This window comes from Diospyros lotus, chromosome 1 (genome assembly GCF_014633365.1).
Source record: "Diospyros lotus cultivar Yz01 chromosome 1, ASM1463336v1, whole genome shotgun sequence".
NCBI lineage: Eukaryota > Viridiplantae > Streptophyta > Magnoliopsida > Ericales > Ebenaceae > Diospyros > Diospyros lotus.
Window position 1 is genome coordinate 17636558 of NC_068338.1, and position 18104 is coordinate 17654661.

Below are 18104 nucleotides of genomic sequence, written 5' to 3' on the forward strand. Positions count from 1 at the left end.
CATAAGCTAAAATTTGTTAAATTTGTGCTTATTTGTTGAAATTATAAGTTAACCATGTTGCAAAACTGAGTTGGTTATTTAGAATGAAAATGACAAGACCTTTATCTTTGAATTTCAAAAATGTTGAGTCCTCCCTCCTCCAATGATTATAGACATTTATTAGGAGACTTTAAAAGGAAGAAGTTGGCTCTATTAAAGACACTGACAAGCCTTTGTGTCTTATAATCAAAGGAGTGATCTTAAGTTGTTGGAGAATTAATTAGGGTTGTTGTATAATTAAATAAGTTGAACCTTCTTATTCTTGACTTGCTTCTTTGTGTTTGGTGCTTTTAAAGGTTCTATAAGTCATTGTATTTTGTATTTACACATCAATAGTGTGAGGGGTTGCGGGCTAGTTGCAAGCTAGTGTTCTTTCAGCAACAAGTGATTGTATAGGTTTCTAAGACAAGCCCAAATAGGGGCCTTAGGGGCTTGGGAGACTTTCTCGATAAAAAAGGTCTCTAGGAGACCCTGCAGCCAATTTCTTCTAGATCCAAGGGAAGCAGTCTCCAGGGGACTTAAAAGTCTTGCGTAGACTCTTCGAACTATGTCCCCACCAAGAATGTGTCAACTTATAATCGAAGTCTTTGCTTGGAACAGATAATCCTGAAAGATGTGGATATTCTCTTACCTGTCTACTTCAACCTCTCTATATAGGGGGTAACCTTCCATTCCTCAAGTATGCAAAGAACTCTACAAAAAATATACTTCTACTATAAATATTGCATACTTTTTCAATTTTTGAATTAATTGACTTAAGTATCGAAGGGTTCGTGCAAAAAACAAACTATATAAAAGGAATGTACAGCGGTACAGGTAAAAATAAGTTTTTTTATCATGTATCAAATATAGGCAACGGAATATAATATACACACCGTGCATAGCTTGTGTAATACCCCAAGAATCTAGAAAAAGGTAGTATATATCGAGGATAAGTAAGGAAACGACACTAGCTGGATACATTTTAGGCTGAATGTAGGCAAAGAACTCCGGGGTTAAGCGTGTTTGAGCTGGGGAAGCTCAAGGATGGGTGACCCCCTTTGCAGTTCGTGTAGGCCCGTTAGGAAAAGTTGTTTTTCTCCTTCCTATTGCTCGATGCGGGATGTTACAAGTGGTATCAGAGCTAACCCTTGGTGAAGGCAGTCCAATGAAGACGGGGAGTGTCGCCAAGGCTTGAGGGCCTGTACAAGGAGCAGCTTCTGGCAGGCTTCTAGGATAGCAACCCCCAAATGGGAGAAAATCTGGGACTAATTGTAAGGTCGCATGACGAGGACGTCATGCGCTTAGGGGGGGAGAATGTAATACCCCAAGAGCCTAGAGTAGGGTAGTATATATCGAGGATAAGTAGGGAAGGAAATAACTCTAGCTAGATACCTTTTGGGCTGAATGTAGGCAAGGAACTCTCGGGTTAAGCGTGTTTGAGCTGGGAAAGCTCAAGGATGGGTGATCCCCTGAGAAGTTCGCATAGGCCCATCAGGATAAGTTGTTCCGGTCCTTCCTATCGCTCGATGCGGGATGTTACAGATGGTATCAGAGCCAACCCTTAGTGAAGGCGATTCAATGAGAGCGGGGAGTGGCGCTGGGGCTCGAGTGCCTGTACAGGGAACGGCTCCTAGCAGGTTTCTAGGATGGCAGCCTCCAAATGGGAGAAGATCTGGGACCAGTTGTAAGGTCGCATGACGAGGACATCATCATGTGCTCAAGGGGGGAGAATGTAATACCCCAAGAGCCTAAAGAACAATAGTATATATCGAGAATAAGTAAGGAAAGAAACAATACCAGCTGGATATCTTTTGGGCTAAATGTAGGCAAAGAACTCCGGGGTTAAGCATGCTTGAGATGGGGAAGCTCAAGGATGGGTGACCCCCTGGAAAGTTCGCGTAGGCCCATCAGAGTAACTTGTTCCGGTCCTTCCTATCACTTGATGCTATATGTTAGCTTGGACATTTAAGCAACATGCATATTCATAAAAAGAATATAAATAAATGCATTCATGTTGTCCCATGTAATTAAGGTTGGGGTACATAAACAATTTCTGTATTGAGATCGTATCCACCTTACGTTGTGGTGCTCCTAGCCTATCCACACTTGGTATGCAGTAAGGTATCATTCCGATCACCTCTTTCTGTGCTAAACACAAAGGACCTGCATATCACCGGTGCTCGCATCTCAAAATTTTATGCGTAACAATTACACGTAAAATATTTCTGGTAGCAGAAGAAATAAACAAAAGAAGAAGAGGAAGAAGAAGTTGCACGCAAAGAGAGAGAAGGAGAAAATCAACCCCCTCCCTTTTTTTCCTTTTCTTCCTTCCCAAATTGAAATCCAGCCTCACATCAGCGCAACCCCCCATTGTTACTGTGCAATCAATAATTAATTTCACTATGCATTATTTGTAATCTGTCGCCAATCTAATGTACAATCAATAATTGATTTCATACTATACACTATACACTATGCACTATGTATTATGCACTATGCACTATTTGCAGGAAGGGCCAAGGGTCAACTTTTAACCAACCATTTCCAATCACATTTTGGGCATGCGATGTCGCAACACTATATGGTGTGTGATTTTTTAGGTTCACTACTCGCTAGCAATCAAATAACACTAAAGCCCTTTTAAGTATCAATCAACCCCTTAACCCATTACCCAAACTTTTCCAAATTCTAATGACATTTTGAGAGTTCCTAAATAGTGCCCAGCAGCTGTTCAAGACAATATAGGTACAAGTGAAGTCTCATTTCAAGTGAACCTATTATAGTTGACGATTACCGTGTGATATAATCATTTCATCACTTATGTGTCAGTCCTCATTAATGTGACCAGATGACACATCAAGAAACACCTTTCTTAACTTTCAATTTTCCCTAACCAAGGATTATCCCTTCACATTTATAGTAAATCAAATAAGACATTCACCCCATTAAATACCGACGAGGGCAATGGATCATATTCCCAACACTTACCTCCATATACCAACAATACGGAACCATATAGATGAGCATTCCATCTCCCAATTGGATGGTTCAACTCATTAGCAAATCCCGCACACCAATGCACACAACAACCATGTCAGTTCAAGTCTAAGAATCAACACACCATCGCAACTTGATAACTCAACCATTATCCACCAGGCCATGTAGTCAGTAATCAACGTCACATTTAGTTGATCGTTCCCTAATGACTACCCACATATTTACTAGCAATATCTCATGTCATATGGGACACAACACACCATCCTCCCATTGGTATCTCGAAAATCCAACGAGGTAGGAACCCCTGTGCTAGTCCACACTCGATTAATCGGAGTTCTCATCTAAAGAATCTAAGAACTAGGAATAATTTAAGAAGTTCTGTTACCAGAGAATCCTGTCATACAGTTTCAATACCTTGAGAACAATATTCTCACATAGAAGATCCATGGATTTATTTATATAATTGATTGGAGAAAATATGAATGAAGAAAACTATATATTTTATTGATTTATATAAAGATACAATTAATACATAAAAATAAGCGAGCTAAATGTCATCCAAATCTAGCATAAGAGCACACAATACTAACACTATGCTATTTGACTATCTACTATTTATAGGTCTCCTAGAGACCTCTAAAAGATTATCTCTCAACTATAAATTTATTATTATATTTTGACAATAATAATAATATTTAGGGAAAGAAATTACTCTACTTTAAAATGACAAAAATATTTTTTTCTATTTTCAAAACATAAAACATACTTTCTACCATGACAACAGATTTTAAGAGATAATTCGTATAATTTACTAAACTCTTTAGTAGCTTCCACCCCTTGAAAGCTACAAGAGAAAGTTCGTGCAAAATTATAAGACCAAATATAAGTAGTTTGTATGTGATAAAAATAATGTGCTAAGACACACTTCCAAGAAGGAGGGTGAATTGGTATACTTAAAAATTTGAGAGAAAATCAAATTCCTTTATATGAAAAATATGATTTAACACAAGTGATAATTGTCAAGGAAATACTTGAAGCAATAAAATAAACAAAAAGTGCAAGCAAGAGAATAATACAAAGATTTATAGTGGTTCGGCTTAAATAAAGTCTAGTCCACTATCTTAGCTCATCACTAAGGATTTTTAAATCAATCCACTAATTAAGAGAAATAACCCCATATCTACAAGATAAGCTTTCTAGCAAGAATGCTAGATGATACAACCTCCTACAATATTTGTAGGCCATCTAGCACTTGCTACACTACAAGAATTTCAGGTTTTAGCGAAGGAAATATTATGTCGCTAAAGTCCAAAAATTTGTTGCTAAATCAATTTAGCGACGAAAAATATTCGTAGCTGAAATCCTCATCGCTAAATTTTTGTAGCGATGGATCCATCACCAAAATAGCGACGAATTAGCAATGAAAAAATTTCTGTCACTAAATGAATTTTTTTAAAATTTAGCGATGAAAATATTTCCATCGTCGATGCTGTAATTTTTTTAAAATTTAGCGACGAAAATTTTTTATTGCTAAATAATATTAAAAAATTTAAAATTAAAATAATTATTTTATTAAAAAATTTAAAATTAAAAAATATTTAGCGACGAAAAATTTTTGTTGCTAAACATATAAAAAAATTAAAAAAATAATAATTATTTTATTAAAAAAATAAAAAATAAAAAATAAAAAAATTAGCGATGAAAATTTAAATTAGAATTGATTTTAATTTTCAATTAGAGTTGATATTGAACAATTTTTAATTTATTTAAGATAGAATTGACTTACAAATTGGAAACATAACAGCAATGGTTTCTGAATATAGCAATAAGAAAATTGGTTCTAAAATAAAGATGGTCTTGTTTTTAAATGATCAACTCTAAGCAATGTTGAAGTTTAAGTGGAAATTATGGAAACAGAGTTCTCGGAGTAAAAAGATTTCTCAGTAGTCATTGCGGCAACATATCAAGAACTATTAACTAGACTATTGTATTTAAATTAATATATAATTTGTGAACCAAGGCAAGGTGAGTGTATCAGCTTACATTGACACTGGTAAACCAACACTACAAGAAATTTGGAATTTAGCGACGGAAATTTTCGTCACCATTTTGTGACGGATCAATGACGAAATTGCGATGGATTTCGAAAAAATAGTTTCGTAGAATTAATGATAGATCAACGACGAATTAGCAACGCAAATTAGCGACAGAATAATATTCCATCACTAATGTATAAAAAACATTAAAAACAAAAAATTTTAAATTTTTAACAACGAAATCAAGGGCAGAGCTACATAGAGCCAAGGGTAGGCAATTACCCACCATTCAATTTGAAAAATTCTCACTGTATATGTATAATTTATTATTTTTTTAATTTTTCTAAGAACCAAGCCACCAGTGACTCTGTAATTGCCCACCCTTTAATTTCAAAACTTATACTGTATATATAATATATGTAATTTATTTTTTTTAATTTTTTATTATTATATTATTTTAATTATTTTTTTTTGCCCACCCTGCCTAAAATTTCTAGCTCCACCCCTGGACGGAATTATTAATTATGTCATTAAATTTAGCGACGGATATGATTTTTAGTCCCTAGATTTGAATAATTTAAGAAAAATAAAATTAAAATTCTATTTAGCGACGGAATCATATTTTCTTGGGCTTTTAGATCCCTAAACAGTAAAAAAAAAAAGAGAATTTGAGAATTAAACTTCTTAATTACAATGTCTCTCAACCGATACAAGGCTTTGAAAATGAATAGCAACAATGAATGTAACAGTAGCCTTGAGAAAAGCTATGACAATTTAAAGCATAAGAAACAAAAAATGATGAGCACTTGTAAGTTGGAGCACTTGGGCACTTGTAATGAATGTTCTCTAACCCCATAAATGCTGCATCAACCAAGAATTTATAGTTGAGGGTGAGTGCTGCCAAAAATTTGACCGTTCAAGGTAGTTGGAGTGTATTTAATGTGCTCCAAAACTAACTATTGGAAGTTCATGCGATAAAAATAGTCGGCAATTTCTTGAAGGTTGTCGACATATTAGTTATAAATTTTAAACAACTATCGACAGTTTGGGAAAAAATCATAATAAAAGGTTGACAATTTAGATTAATCTATCGATATTGTTTCCCAAACAAAAGATACTGTCACATGTTATTTGAAACTGTCAACATTATGCTTTTAAGTTTCAAAAATACCCTTTGGTTTAAAGACTTCCATACATGTTATTTGAAACTGTCAACATTATGCTTTTAAGTTTCAAAAATACCCTTTGGTTTAAAGACTTCCATTTTCTCCATTCTTTGAAATCTAAATTTGAAACTCACTTGAAGAAAACATATCATTTCCAATCTTTAACGAGCTTCAAATAATCCACGTGATAGACTTTCTTTTAGAGATTGTTTTGATTTTTATAGAGAATTGATTTTTTAGTTGAAACCAAAAAGTAGTTCAAAACTTATGTTAACTTATGCCGTATGAACCACTTTGTTTTTCATCATCAAAACCAAAACAAAGAGCACAATATCAGTATGGTCTCATCAACAATACTTAATTAGTCAATGCTATTTATTTAGTCGACAAAATAGACTCAATCAAATTAAAATCTTTTGTAATGACTCGTTGCCTGGTCTAAGCTATTTTGGCCATTATTTATAAATATGTTATATTTCAGTATTATTTGGTCTAAATGTTAAAATATTTAATGTGTGGGGAAAGTCAAGACTTATATGTGCGAGTCATGTTGCATTTGATGTGTGATATATGTTGGTATCGGGTGAATCAGAGTTATGTCCCGGAAATTATTTTGCTCGGATAATGATTAATATTACTTGGCTTAAATGAGGATAAACAAAATAAATAATGATGGGTGTGTAAAAGAATTTTGTGTTATTTGAATTAAAATAAGTGGTAAAGGATATTGTGGGGATTAAATGAAAAGGTGAAGGGCAAATGTGTAAATGTGATGTATATATACATGTGAGAGCCCAACCCTTCCCCATTCTCGTTCTCTTCCTTCTCCAAGCCTTTCTCTTCTTCACTCCTTCTCAATCTCTCAATTTCTCATCAAATTCTTCAAGGTAGCTCGTTTATTTTGGATTGGAGCTTCATTTGGGAGCTAGAGGCAAGGAAATAACGAATCAAAATTGTTTCAATTCTTTGAAAAGGCAAGTTCCTTTCATTCTTCTTCATATCTTTCAAAACCCTAGCTTGATTCTTAGGGTAAATGTGAAAATTGGGTTTGAGGGTTCTTGGGTGTGCTAGTGGATTGTGATGGTTGGTTTAAATTTGAGAGTTTTGGGGTTTGTTGTCATGAGATCAGGTTTTGCATAGAAATCTGGTTGATTGTACCTCGTATAATTTTCCTTTGGTTTTTGTTAAATAGAGTGTCGTAATGAGGTTTGTATCACCTCATCTTCCCATTGGAATGATGTATTTGGGGTTTGGATGGATTATGGTGAGTTTTGGATGAGTTTGGGGTGTTTTCGATCATTTCTGTGCGTTTCTGATCTTAATAATCGACTATTTTGGTCAATAGTTGGTCAATAGTCGACTAATGAGTGACCCACAGAAGACCAGCTCTCGGCCCAGTCGACTAAGGCTCTCAATAGTCGACTAAACTTTTTGTTAGTCGACTATAGGTTCCGGATACCTTTGCGCAGTCGTACAGTTTTAGCCATAACTTTCTGTAGAAATATTGGAATTAAGTTCTATTTTTTTTTTTTTTTTGGTTATAAACTAGACTCAAGAGGATTCAATTTGGTATAATATTTTGGCCATTTGGACAAATATTGAAACCATGAGTTCCCTTTGAAATGCATAATTGAAATCGAGAATTGGAAATCTACGCCTATTGAATTCTCTTTGTATGGCCTACCCATTCCTTGGATGAAATTGTAACACCCCACTTACCCTAGGCGTATTATGCCTTAGAAAATTTGGGTCTTATTTTTTTTTTTTCTAAATTACATTATTCCCGAAATTCCCCAAGACCTATCTGGTGCTTGACGAAATAATTTATACACTAGAGTTAAATACAATCTTATAAAGCGGAAGCTGAATCGAACCTGCTCATGGCATTACATATATAAATAACTGAACATGGCACTTATTACAAAGTTGATACATAAGCTTCTGAAGATAAATCAAAACGTACATAATTTTGAACTATTTATATTACATCATAACATGGCACATTTGCTCGTTTCTTGATGACTCGCGTCACTACACATCTTCAACCTCTATACCATCACTGCAAGTCCCGACTGAAACGTTGAATATTCTAGGGGCAAAAACCCAAATTAGATGATGAATCATCTAAGTAAGAGTACATAATGTTATATCATATGTGTATGCAATGTCTTTCATCGTAGGTGTCAACTGCACCCCTCATGCTACCTACCGTTCTTACGGCCACCTCTTTCGAAACCGGGGTGTCTGGGGGCACCCTTTGGTAAGATAGCGGTGCCAATTCGTACTCCTTACGGCTTCAATGCGTGTGATCAATGATATTAACGTGTATTTATGCATTTCATAGTCATGTCATGTATGCAGTCTACATGATGGGTACATATCAGAGTATGTCAATATGATGAAAGCATTCTCAAAAATAAACATTTATAACCGTACTAAGCTTGTAACAGTACACTTACTACTAAGTTGCCTCGAAAACCGTGTCGGCCTAAAAAACTGTGTTGAGCAAGCTATTTCTCAATCCTCTTACCCCAAGGATTCCTAAAACATTTAATGAACTTCCAGAATATTAATTCACTATTTCTCATAATTTCTAAGATTTCTCTTTATTTTCTAAGTCTTATTTCTTCAAAATTACATAATAATTATCTAGACTTTCATATAATCCAATTTATCTTTACTAATATTCTTTAATTAATATTTCTAGTCTTCTGGAATTTTCTTGGAATTTTTCAAATTAAATTCCTATTTTTTCTTATTTCCATAATAGCAAAACTTATTTAAATAAATAATTAATTTAGCATTTTCCAGAATATTTTTCACAAAATAAGACATAAACAAAATTCCAGATTTAATAGAAATTTTTGCAACATTTTTATCTATTTCTTTTTATTTTTCTTTTCCTTTCTTTTCTTTTCTTATTTTTTCTTTTCTTCCTGGCGGGCGCGTGCAAGCCACGCGCCTTCTTCTTACTCACGGGTGCGTGGCTGCACGCACCCGACTGCATCATCATCTCCGACAGCTGCCTCACCGCCGACGATGATTCCGACCTCCAAACTTTAAACGAAGCTTCCCCTTCCCCTAAATTCGACCTCCCAAACCCGAATATAGGCTTAGATTTCTGAAAAAACAACACGAAGTACCTCGATTTGCCGATCGAAGGCGCAGCTCCGACGAATGGTGCGATTTTCCAATGAGCTTGATTTCTCCCTCTCTGCTACTCCGCTGGCAACCAAATGCTCCAGAAATGTTGCCCACGAAGTAAGGATTAAAACCCTATTCTCAAAACTCGCAAACGCTGCCCCAAATGCTCAATCTAAGAAGTAAAAATTTTGGATGAAAGGGGCTGCTCGAACGCGGCTATTTATAGCCGAAACTTGCCACGAGTTATCCCATCACGAGTGCCACGCATCCGGAAAGCCACTCCGACGGTCATTCCTTCATTAAATGCCCCCCTCTTCTTGGTTTGCTTGTTGCAGGTGCGGCCAGAGCATGGCCGCGCGTCTGTTCTGATTTTTTCTAGATTTTCTGGATTTTTTTTTAATATACATACATATATACATATATATATGATATACATACATAGATACATACATACTTATATTCGAGTTTATATATAAATATACATACACTAATACAAAATCCCAATTCCAATTATGATATTTTTACTATATACCTTATAACAATAAGAAAATACATACCATATAATTTCTGGTTCATAAGCATATTTTAATTATACTATATATACTATGATTTAGACTAAATAAATTACATACAACTTAAAAAAATAAATTTATACTTGCCCTATTGATAAACACTTAAAAATTCTAATAATAAATTTCGATTTATTATTTACGATATCTAAGGGTATTACAGAAATCATGATTCATGCCTATTCCCTTACTTAATTACCCTTATGATAATATTGAGTTCATGTAGAATCTTGTTGAAAGCCTAAATAGGGTTTGATTCACCATATCTTTCTTAAGTAATGATGCTTCCTTGGTTAAGGTGTAGCTTATGCAAGACTTCGATGTTGTCTTGTCTGTATTCTTTGGCCAATCAACATTGTTATCTAATGTTTAGGTCAATCACTGAAATTGACATATGTGGGCATGTGATTGGGAAGGAAAGGGTATGGTCATAAATATATGTGTTTGTTTATGATGGTATAGCATGAATGTGGGAACATGTGGTTATTATATAGCGTATTTGGGGAATACTTAAACATGACCATGGTGAGTAATAGCTTGGAAAGATTAATATGTGCATGTGATTATGTATGTTCCAGGTTGTGTTTATCCCATAATGGGTGACATTACTTCTAGATTACTATCTTGTGTGGCGGACTAAGTCCATCGGATATCCCTAAATTATTTGGCCCGGCCATGATGCTTGCCTTGCTATGTCTAGTGCATGTGGTGATGCTTGCCTAGCTATGTCTAGTGCATATGGTGACACTTGCCTAGTATATTGAGTGCATGTGGAGCATTGGCTCATGATGCTTGCGCCATGTATGCTGGTGAATGTGGGGTATTAACCCCTGATGCTTGCCTAGTGATATCTAGTGCATGTGAGAGCTTCAACTCATGATGGATATGGTTCTGTTATCTAGTGCATGTGGGAGCTACGGCTCCTGATGGTTATGTTGGATATGATACGCGAGCTTGGGCTCGTGATGGATGTGGTTCTATGAACTGTGACATGAGAGCTTCAGCTCGAGATGCCCACCAATGTGGACTCGGTGCGTGATGGGGCGTTGACCTTGATGATGAGGATGTGAGAAAGATCTTGGTAAGATGTGATGTATGATGGGTAGGTCTAGATCGTTATGTTTTCATTATTTAATTTACCCTTATGTTTTGTAATGCTTGTCTGGCCTATGGTCAATGCGTGATAGCTGGTTGGTATGGTATGCACGTATACCGCTATATGACATGTGTGGTGAGGCATGGTATCGTGAGGTTATGTTATTGTCATGAGATATTTATTCTATTTCATCTTGATTATTCATGTCTCTAAATCTTTGTGCTCACGTTATTTTGTTTTATTTACTTGCTGAGGCTTGTGGCTCACTTTGTTTCTGTGTCATTCCAAGTAAGGAAAAGCTATGGAAGGGCCAAGTCGAGTGGAGCCTGAGTCTTTTGGGGTTTAGATGTATGTGTACAGGACTCCCCCAACCAAAAGATCCTTGGGGTGTCTTTGTGAGAGCAAGCAGGAAAGAGTTTAATTTTGTAATTTAATTTTATTGCCCTTTTTATTTTGTGTAGTATGAGCAATTGAGCTCGATAAACAAGAGGGATGATTGATTGTATATGTATATATGTTTGTGGGCCTGTACTGGCTAATGATATAATTGTGGTTGGTTTTAACTCAAATTATATCTATGCCATTTTTTTAACAACCCCTCAATTTCTCTTGGTAGCGAGATCTCTAGGAGGCGGGCATTACATCTTTATAGAATAAAAATATACAATTTGTATATAAAAGAATGTGGTTAATCTATTTTTTTAATTTTTTAATAGATAAATGCGATATTTTTTTCTAGTATGAGTACAAATTGTAATATTTATTTTTAATTACAAAATTACTGCAATCATATTGTTTTGATAAATTTTATAAAGATTATATAAGAATTTGAGGTTGCATTCTCTTTGCTATTTTCAGCCCGTTTTGACTTTTCAGTTTTCAAAACACTGAAAAACACGTTTACTTTGTTATTTTCAAAAACGTATTTTCGAAAATAAGAAAAAAAATTGTAAATGAAACCCAAAACACGTTTGTTTTAAGTGTTTTAAGCCAAAACACGCTAGAAACACCAAAACGAGGAAAACAACCGCCCCTTCTCCCAAATCTCGCACACAAATCTCTCGTTTCTCTCTATCTCTTCTCTCCAGGAAGCTAATGATGATGGCTTGATAATGCCTATGGCCAAGCAACATCCACTGTCATGGCAAGGGCAAGAAATGATGGCCATGGTAAAGCAATAAAGACCGATGGCCATGGCAATGCACAAGGCCATGGTCAATCGAACATGGCAGAGACGCTCGAGAGGTTGCGGTCGGAGATGATGCGTTGGAGGAGAAAATCGATGACCGGTAACAACGAAAGGCAACATTCGCGACCATGGAGCCTTCAGCTGCCAACGGCGGGCCCTGATCCCCTTACCAGTGACATTGCAACAGTGAAGAAGAAAATCCACAGCCATAAAATTATATATTTATTTAAAATTTTAAAAATATAATATATTTATAATATAATTAAAAATATGCGATAACATATTGTATAATATTAAGTGTGCTACACATATTATGTATAATAATATTTAATATAAATTATTGCTCAAATGTCACCAATTCATTAATTAAATTTATTATTTTATTTTAATAATAGAATTTCATTAAAAAGAGTTAATTTTATTATTTAATAATCAATTTATTGAATAAAATATCATAAAATAATTCTTTCCAAAATTTCAAAATAAGCACGTTTTCTAATTTTTTATTTAAAAAAATATTTTTCAAAATGATAAAAAGAACGTATTTTCATAAATGTTAAAACAGATATTCAAAACACAAAACTGAAAATGAATTCAAAATTAAAAATTAAAAATTAAAACACGAAACGAAACATAGCCTAATTTTTTTATTAAAATTATTTTTAAATTTTTTATAGTATTAAAAAATTAATATTACAAATATAATATCCTTGATATTACTATATATTATACTATTAGCGATATTTTTTAGAATTTTATGATATTGGTATGGTCCTTATTAAAATTTTAAATATTATATTAGGCAATTTCACTCTTTATAATACTGAATTTTGCTTTTTAAGAATTATAATATTTATGCTTATTAATCAATTTTAGAATCCAAATATTTTTGTATAAATGAGCTATTATCATTAATCAATTTAGCCATTTATTGGCACTGTTTATATATTTCTATATTTTAACATTACTCTTGCTAAATTGTAAAATCCATAATTTTTACTATTTACATATATTGATACTAATATAAATCCCATTAATGTTGATATTAGAAGAGTTGTTTTCCATTTAAAAAAGAAGATGAAAAATACAACGTATGTGAAGTAAAGAGAGACAATTTATTAATTATTTGATGGAGGCAGATAATCAATTTGTTGACCAATCTCAAAATGCCACGTGGCCCAAACTAAATGATACACATGTACTAATGAGAAATTAATATGAGCTTTGGTCCTTAACGAGTATTAGTTGAAAGACATTTACCAAATGAAAGGATCTGGTACCTCAGCCAGCATGGTTCAACTAGCATGGCTCAGCCCTCTGGCACCATCCGGTGACCATCTCCTATACGCATTTAAAAGTCATCAATTTTTCAATATATGTGCGATATAAAAGTCATCAATTCTCCAATAGTAGGTGTGGATCAACTCTTTTTTTGACGGGCCGAGTCTCCTTTAAAGTCTCCTCTAAGGCGTGTTAAAAGAAATATATATGCATATATATATTCCTAATATTTTTCAAGCCTAAATTGATGACTTATTCCTAATATATATTAGGAATAGGTAACCAAACCTATTCCTAATATTTTTGACATGTGTTTTGGTCCCTCTAAGCTGACGTAAGTATTACTTGAAAGACATTTCAACTTACCAAATGAAAGGATCTGATGCCTCAGCCATTAATGTTCAACTTGCATGGCTCGGCTCTCTCTGGCACCATTCAGTGACCATGCCCCATCACATCCCAAGAAACATTTTCAACCAAAATCACGTCTAGACCATTTCTTATACGCATTATAAAAGTCATCAATTCTTTAATAGATGCGCGTTATAAAAGTCTTCAATTCACCAATGATATGTGTGGATCAACTCATTTTTGACTCCATCTCTTCCTGTCAAATACTAATTTTATCAGTGTCTACTAAAAAAAATAAAAATCTTAAATTTGCAGGAAGCAATGGGGAGACAGAGAGACAGAGATACTTTTGTTTGACGGGCCGAGTCTCCTTTAAAGTCTCCTCTAAGGCGTGTTAAAAGAAATATATATGTATATATATATATATATATTCCTAATATTTTTCAAGCTGCAGAAAAGCTTGCCAAAACAATTCAATGGCTGCAACCACCTTCATCCTTCTCATTGTCTCTGCGATATGGAACGTAGAAGCGGCTCAAACAGGAGGAGGAGGAGCTCGCAATATAACCAGAGGCTCTTCTCTCACGCCCACCGGCAACTCCTCCTGGCTCTCCCTCTCCGGTCTCTATGCCTTCGGATTCTACCCCCAAGGCAAAGGAGGCTATGCCGTCGGAATCTTTCTGGCCGGAATTCCGGACAAGACGGTGGTGTGGACTGCAAAGCGGGATGATCCGCCACCGGCTACCACCAATCTCACCCTTCAGCTCACTGCTGATGGCAGGCTCATACTGCAGTCCCCGCAAGGGCAGAGCATCCCCATTGTTGAAACTTCGGAGAACATTTCTTCGGCTTCCATGCTCGACACCGGCAATTTCGTGCTCTATAACTTCAACTACAAGAGGATCTGGCAGAGTTTTGACTACCCAACTGACACAATTCTACCTGGCCAGACCCTCTCAGGAGATCAACAGCTTGTGTCCGCCGCTTCAGAGACGGATCACTCCTCGGGCATTTTCAGGCTTGTTATGCAAAGTGACGGGAACCTTGTCCAGTATCCAGTCGAGAAGGGCTACCCATACGCATACTGGGCCTCGGGCACGTACGGAAAAGGACCTAATGTCACTCTGAATCTCAACAATAACGGCAGTCTCTATATGTTGGATTCAGGTAACGCCGTCATATGGAACGTAGCAGGAGGAGGATTTCCAAAGGAGGACACAATTTTCCTGATGAGAATCGATTCGGATGGCATCTTCAGAGTGTACTCATATGAAAAGAAGGGGAGCCGCACTTGGACTAGTCTGTGGCAACCTCCAATCGATATGTGTTCTCCGAGAGGTCTGTGCGGTTTTAACTCAATCTGTGTTCCAAAAGACAACAAAACCGACTGTAAGTGCCTTCCAGGATACAACTTTATTAACCCAGATAACAGGGCTTCTGGTTGTCAAAGGAACTTCTTTATGCAAAGCTGCAGAGACCAGGAACGGAGCGTTGAGTACAACATGAGGGTTGTGGAGAAAATGGACTGGTATAGAGTTTCGTACGTGGAGCTCTCGTCGATCACAAGAGAAGCCTGTATAGAAGCCTGCCTCAAGGACTGTAATTGCGAGGTTGCCCTGTTTGGCAGCGACGGCAGTTGCAGAAAACAAAAGCTTCCTTTGAAGTGGGCGACAGGATCGGACACCATCGATACTATTGTCAAAGTGGGTACATCTGATCAACCAGTGTCCAACAAAGATCCTAAAAAGGAAATCAAGAAAGAGAAGAGAGTGGGCATCCTAGTCACTGGTGTTTCACTTGCTGGGGTTGCCTTGCTTGTCATGCTAATTTCTGGAGTTGCTATTTACAGAAACCGCATTTGGGCGTACAGGAAGATCTCTGAGAAAGTGGACTTTGAATCGGGCGAGGATGTCTCTCTTCGGGCTTTTACTTACTCTGAGATGGAGCAGATCACAGAGGGATTCAAGCATGAGCTGGGTAGAGGAGCTTCTGCAACAGTTTACAAAGGGACCATTCCGTACAACCAAAAGGTTGTTGCCGTGAAGAGACTAGAGAACTTGTTAATGGAGGGGGAAAGAGAATTCCAGACAGAGGTGAAAGTGATAGGCAGAACTCATCATCGAAACCTTGTCCGGCTGATTGGCTACTGTATCCAAGGATCAAATAGGCTTCTCGTCTATGAACACATGAGCAACGGATCACTTGCAGATTTCCTCTTCGCACATGGAAGCCGACCAAGTTGGAACGAAAGAACCGGGATTGCTCTTGACATTGCTAGAGGCATCCTCTACCTCCACAATGAGTGCGAGACGCAGATCATCCATTGCGACATAAAGCCTCAGAACATACTCATGGATGAGCACAGGCGCGCCAGAATCAGCGACTTTGGATTGGCAAAGCTTTTGAAGCCGGACCAGACCAACACGTTCACGGGGATCAGAGGGACAAGAGGCTATGTGGCACCAGAATGGCATCGAAAACACCCTGTGACAGTCAAAGCAGACGTCTATAGCTTTGGGGTTGTGCTGCTAGAGATCATATGTTGTCGAAGCTGCTTGGATTGGAGCCTTGTGGAGGAAGAGGCTGTGATTGAGGAATGGGTGTACGATTGTTTCAAGGCGGGGGAGCTGAGAAAATTGGTGGGCGAGGAAGAGATAGATAGGAGGCAACTGGAGCGGATGGTTAAAGTGGGGCTGTGGTGCATACAAGATGAGCCATCCATGCGTCCTTCAATGAAGAAGGTTGTGCTAATGCTGGAAGGCACCGTGGACATCCCAACACCTCCCGATCCTACTTCCTTTCTAAGTTCCATCTGATCATAAAGCTTTTTTGCCACTGCATGCAGTTTCAATCACCAAACTACTGTTGAGGCACCCTTATTAATGATAAAGAGTTATAGGAAGCAGGCATGTGAAATGGTAATAAGCTAACCATGCCAAATTAAAGTTATCATAATTTGTAGGGTGAAGGACGAATTGTTATTATATTTTGATTTAAGGGTTATATTAGTCACTAAGCTTCGATGAATTCTTATAAATAAGATCACATTAGCCATTCATAGATTGTATCCTTATCATGAATTGGCTAATATGCCCCATTTATGAATGTTTCCAATTTGACACTTTGCCCTTTCCTCAAAAAGAAATATTATTTCTAAAATTCCAATTTGTAATGATTAATTTCGAGAAACACACATAAAAATTTACGATTCATTCATTTTCATCTCTTTTTTTTACAAGGATGTCGATGACTTGAATAAATTCTTATGCAAATTAATACATATTTTTACTCCAATATCAAAGAAATTTCTTGACCATTTAGCAACAATATGATAAAACTCCATTAAATTTTACCCAGTAAGGATCAATTGGATCACGTGATTCATTGCCTAGTGGTTAACTAGCATTCTAAAGTTATTGTCTTAGTGATTTACAAGTATTTATTATCTGAAACTTTTGAGTAGTGTTTTTCTTTTTATTAAGTCGAATCTTATAGATGACTCTAAACACCAAATCTAAAAAGGGAAAATGAGGAGCAACCCAAATATGAAAATTGGGTAGCCTATTTGGCCCATTTTAAAGCTTAGTTGTCAATTTAGCCCTAGACTAAAGTGCAATGCACTAACTAATTTGGCACTTCTATTTTTAGAAATTATTTGTCTTTAAAAAAAATTAAATTGATCACTGTACTTTAACTTAAGAGTCACATTGGTCATTGAACTTTAAACTAGATCAAATAAGTCATTGAACTTTTATAAATGAAGTTAGACTAGCCAACCATCACTTGGTAACAGCATTAGAAACTGTCTAACAACATTAAAATGGAAACTCAATAGTTGACTACCAAAATTTATGAAACTTTAGTAACTTATTTTGCTCATTTAAAATTTAATGGCTAACTTAGCTCCCTGGGCAAGATATAATGATCAATTTGATACATTGTCCGAATTTTTAAATAAGAAAACAAATGCATATATATAATAAGAAACAATATAATTCTCGACTTAATACTAGTGATTGACAGATGCACTTATATGGTTTTCTAAGATTGTAATTTCAAAAATATAACCTTGTCTAAGATTGTAGGTTTCATTTTTATCTCAATTAACATTTAGGTGGTACCATATCATAAGTTTTAAGAGTTAAATTAAAAGAATTAATATCACTATAACAACATCTTAATATTATACGAGGCTAACTAGGTATGATGGGAGATAATATACAAATTTTTTTATTTACTTTGGATCCCTTAACA

General features: G+C 35.8%; 1 protein-coding gene across 1 annotated transcript; it reads left to right on the top strand.

Moving 5' to 3' along the window:
• The first annotated feature begins 14280 nt into the window (after positions 1-14280).
• On the top strand, positions 14281-16908 carry LOC127795049 (G-type lectin S-receptor-like serine/threonine-protein kinase LECRK3). The gene has a single exon (XM_052326477.1). It carries the CDS (start codon positions 14327-14329, stop codon positions 16664-16666), a length of 2340 nt encoding a protein of 779 aa, XP_052182437.1. The 5' UTR covers positions 14281-14326; the 3' UTR covers positions 16667-16908.
• The last annotated feature ends 1196 nt before the right edge of the window (positions 16909-18104 follow it).

Coding starts and splice junctions, on each gene's coding strand:
- LOC127795049 (XM_052326477.1), top strand. CDS start 14,327: ATGGCTGCAACCACCTTCATCCTTCTCATTGTCTCTGCGATATGGAAC.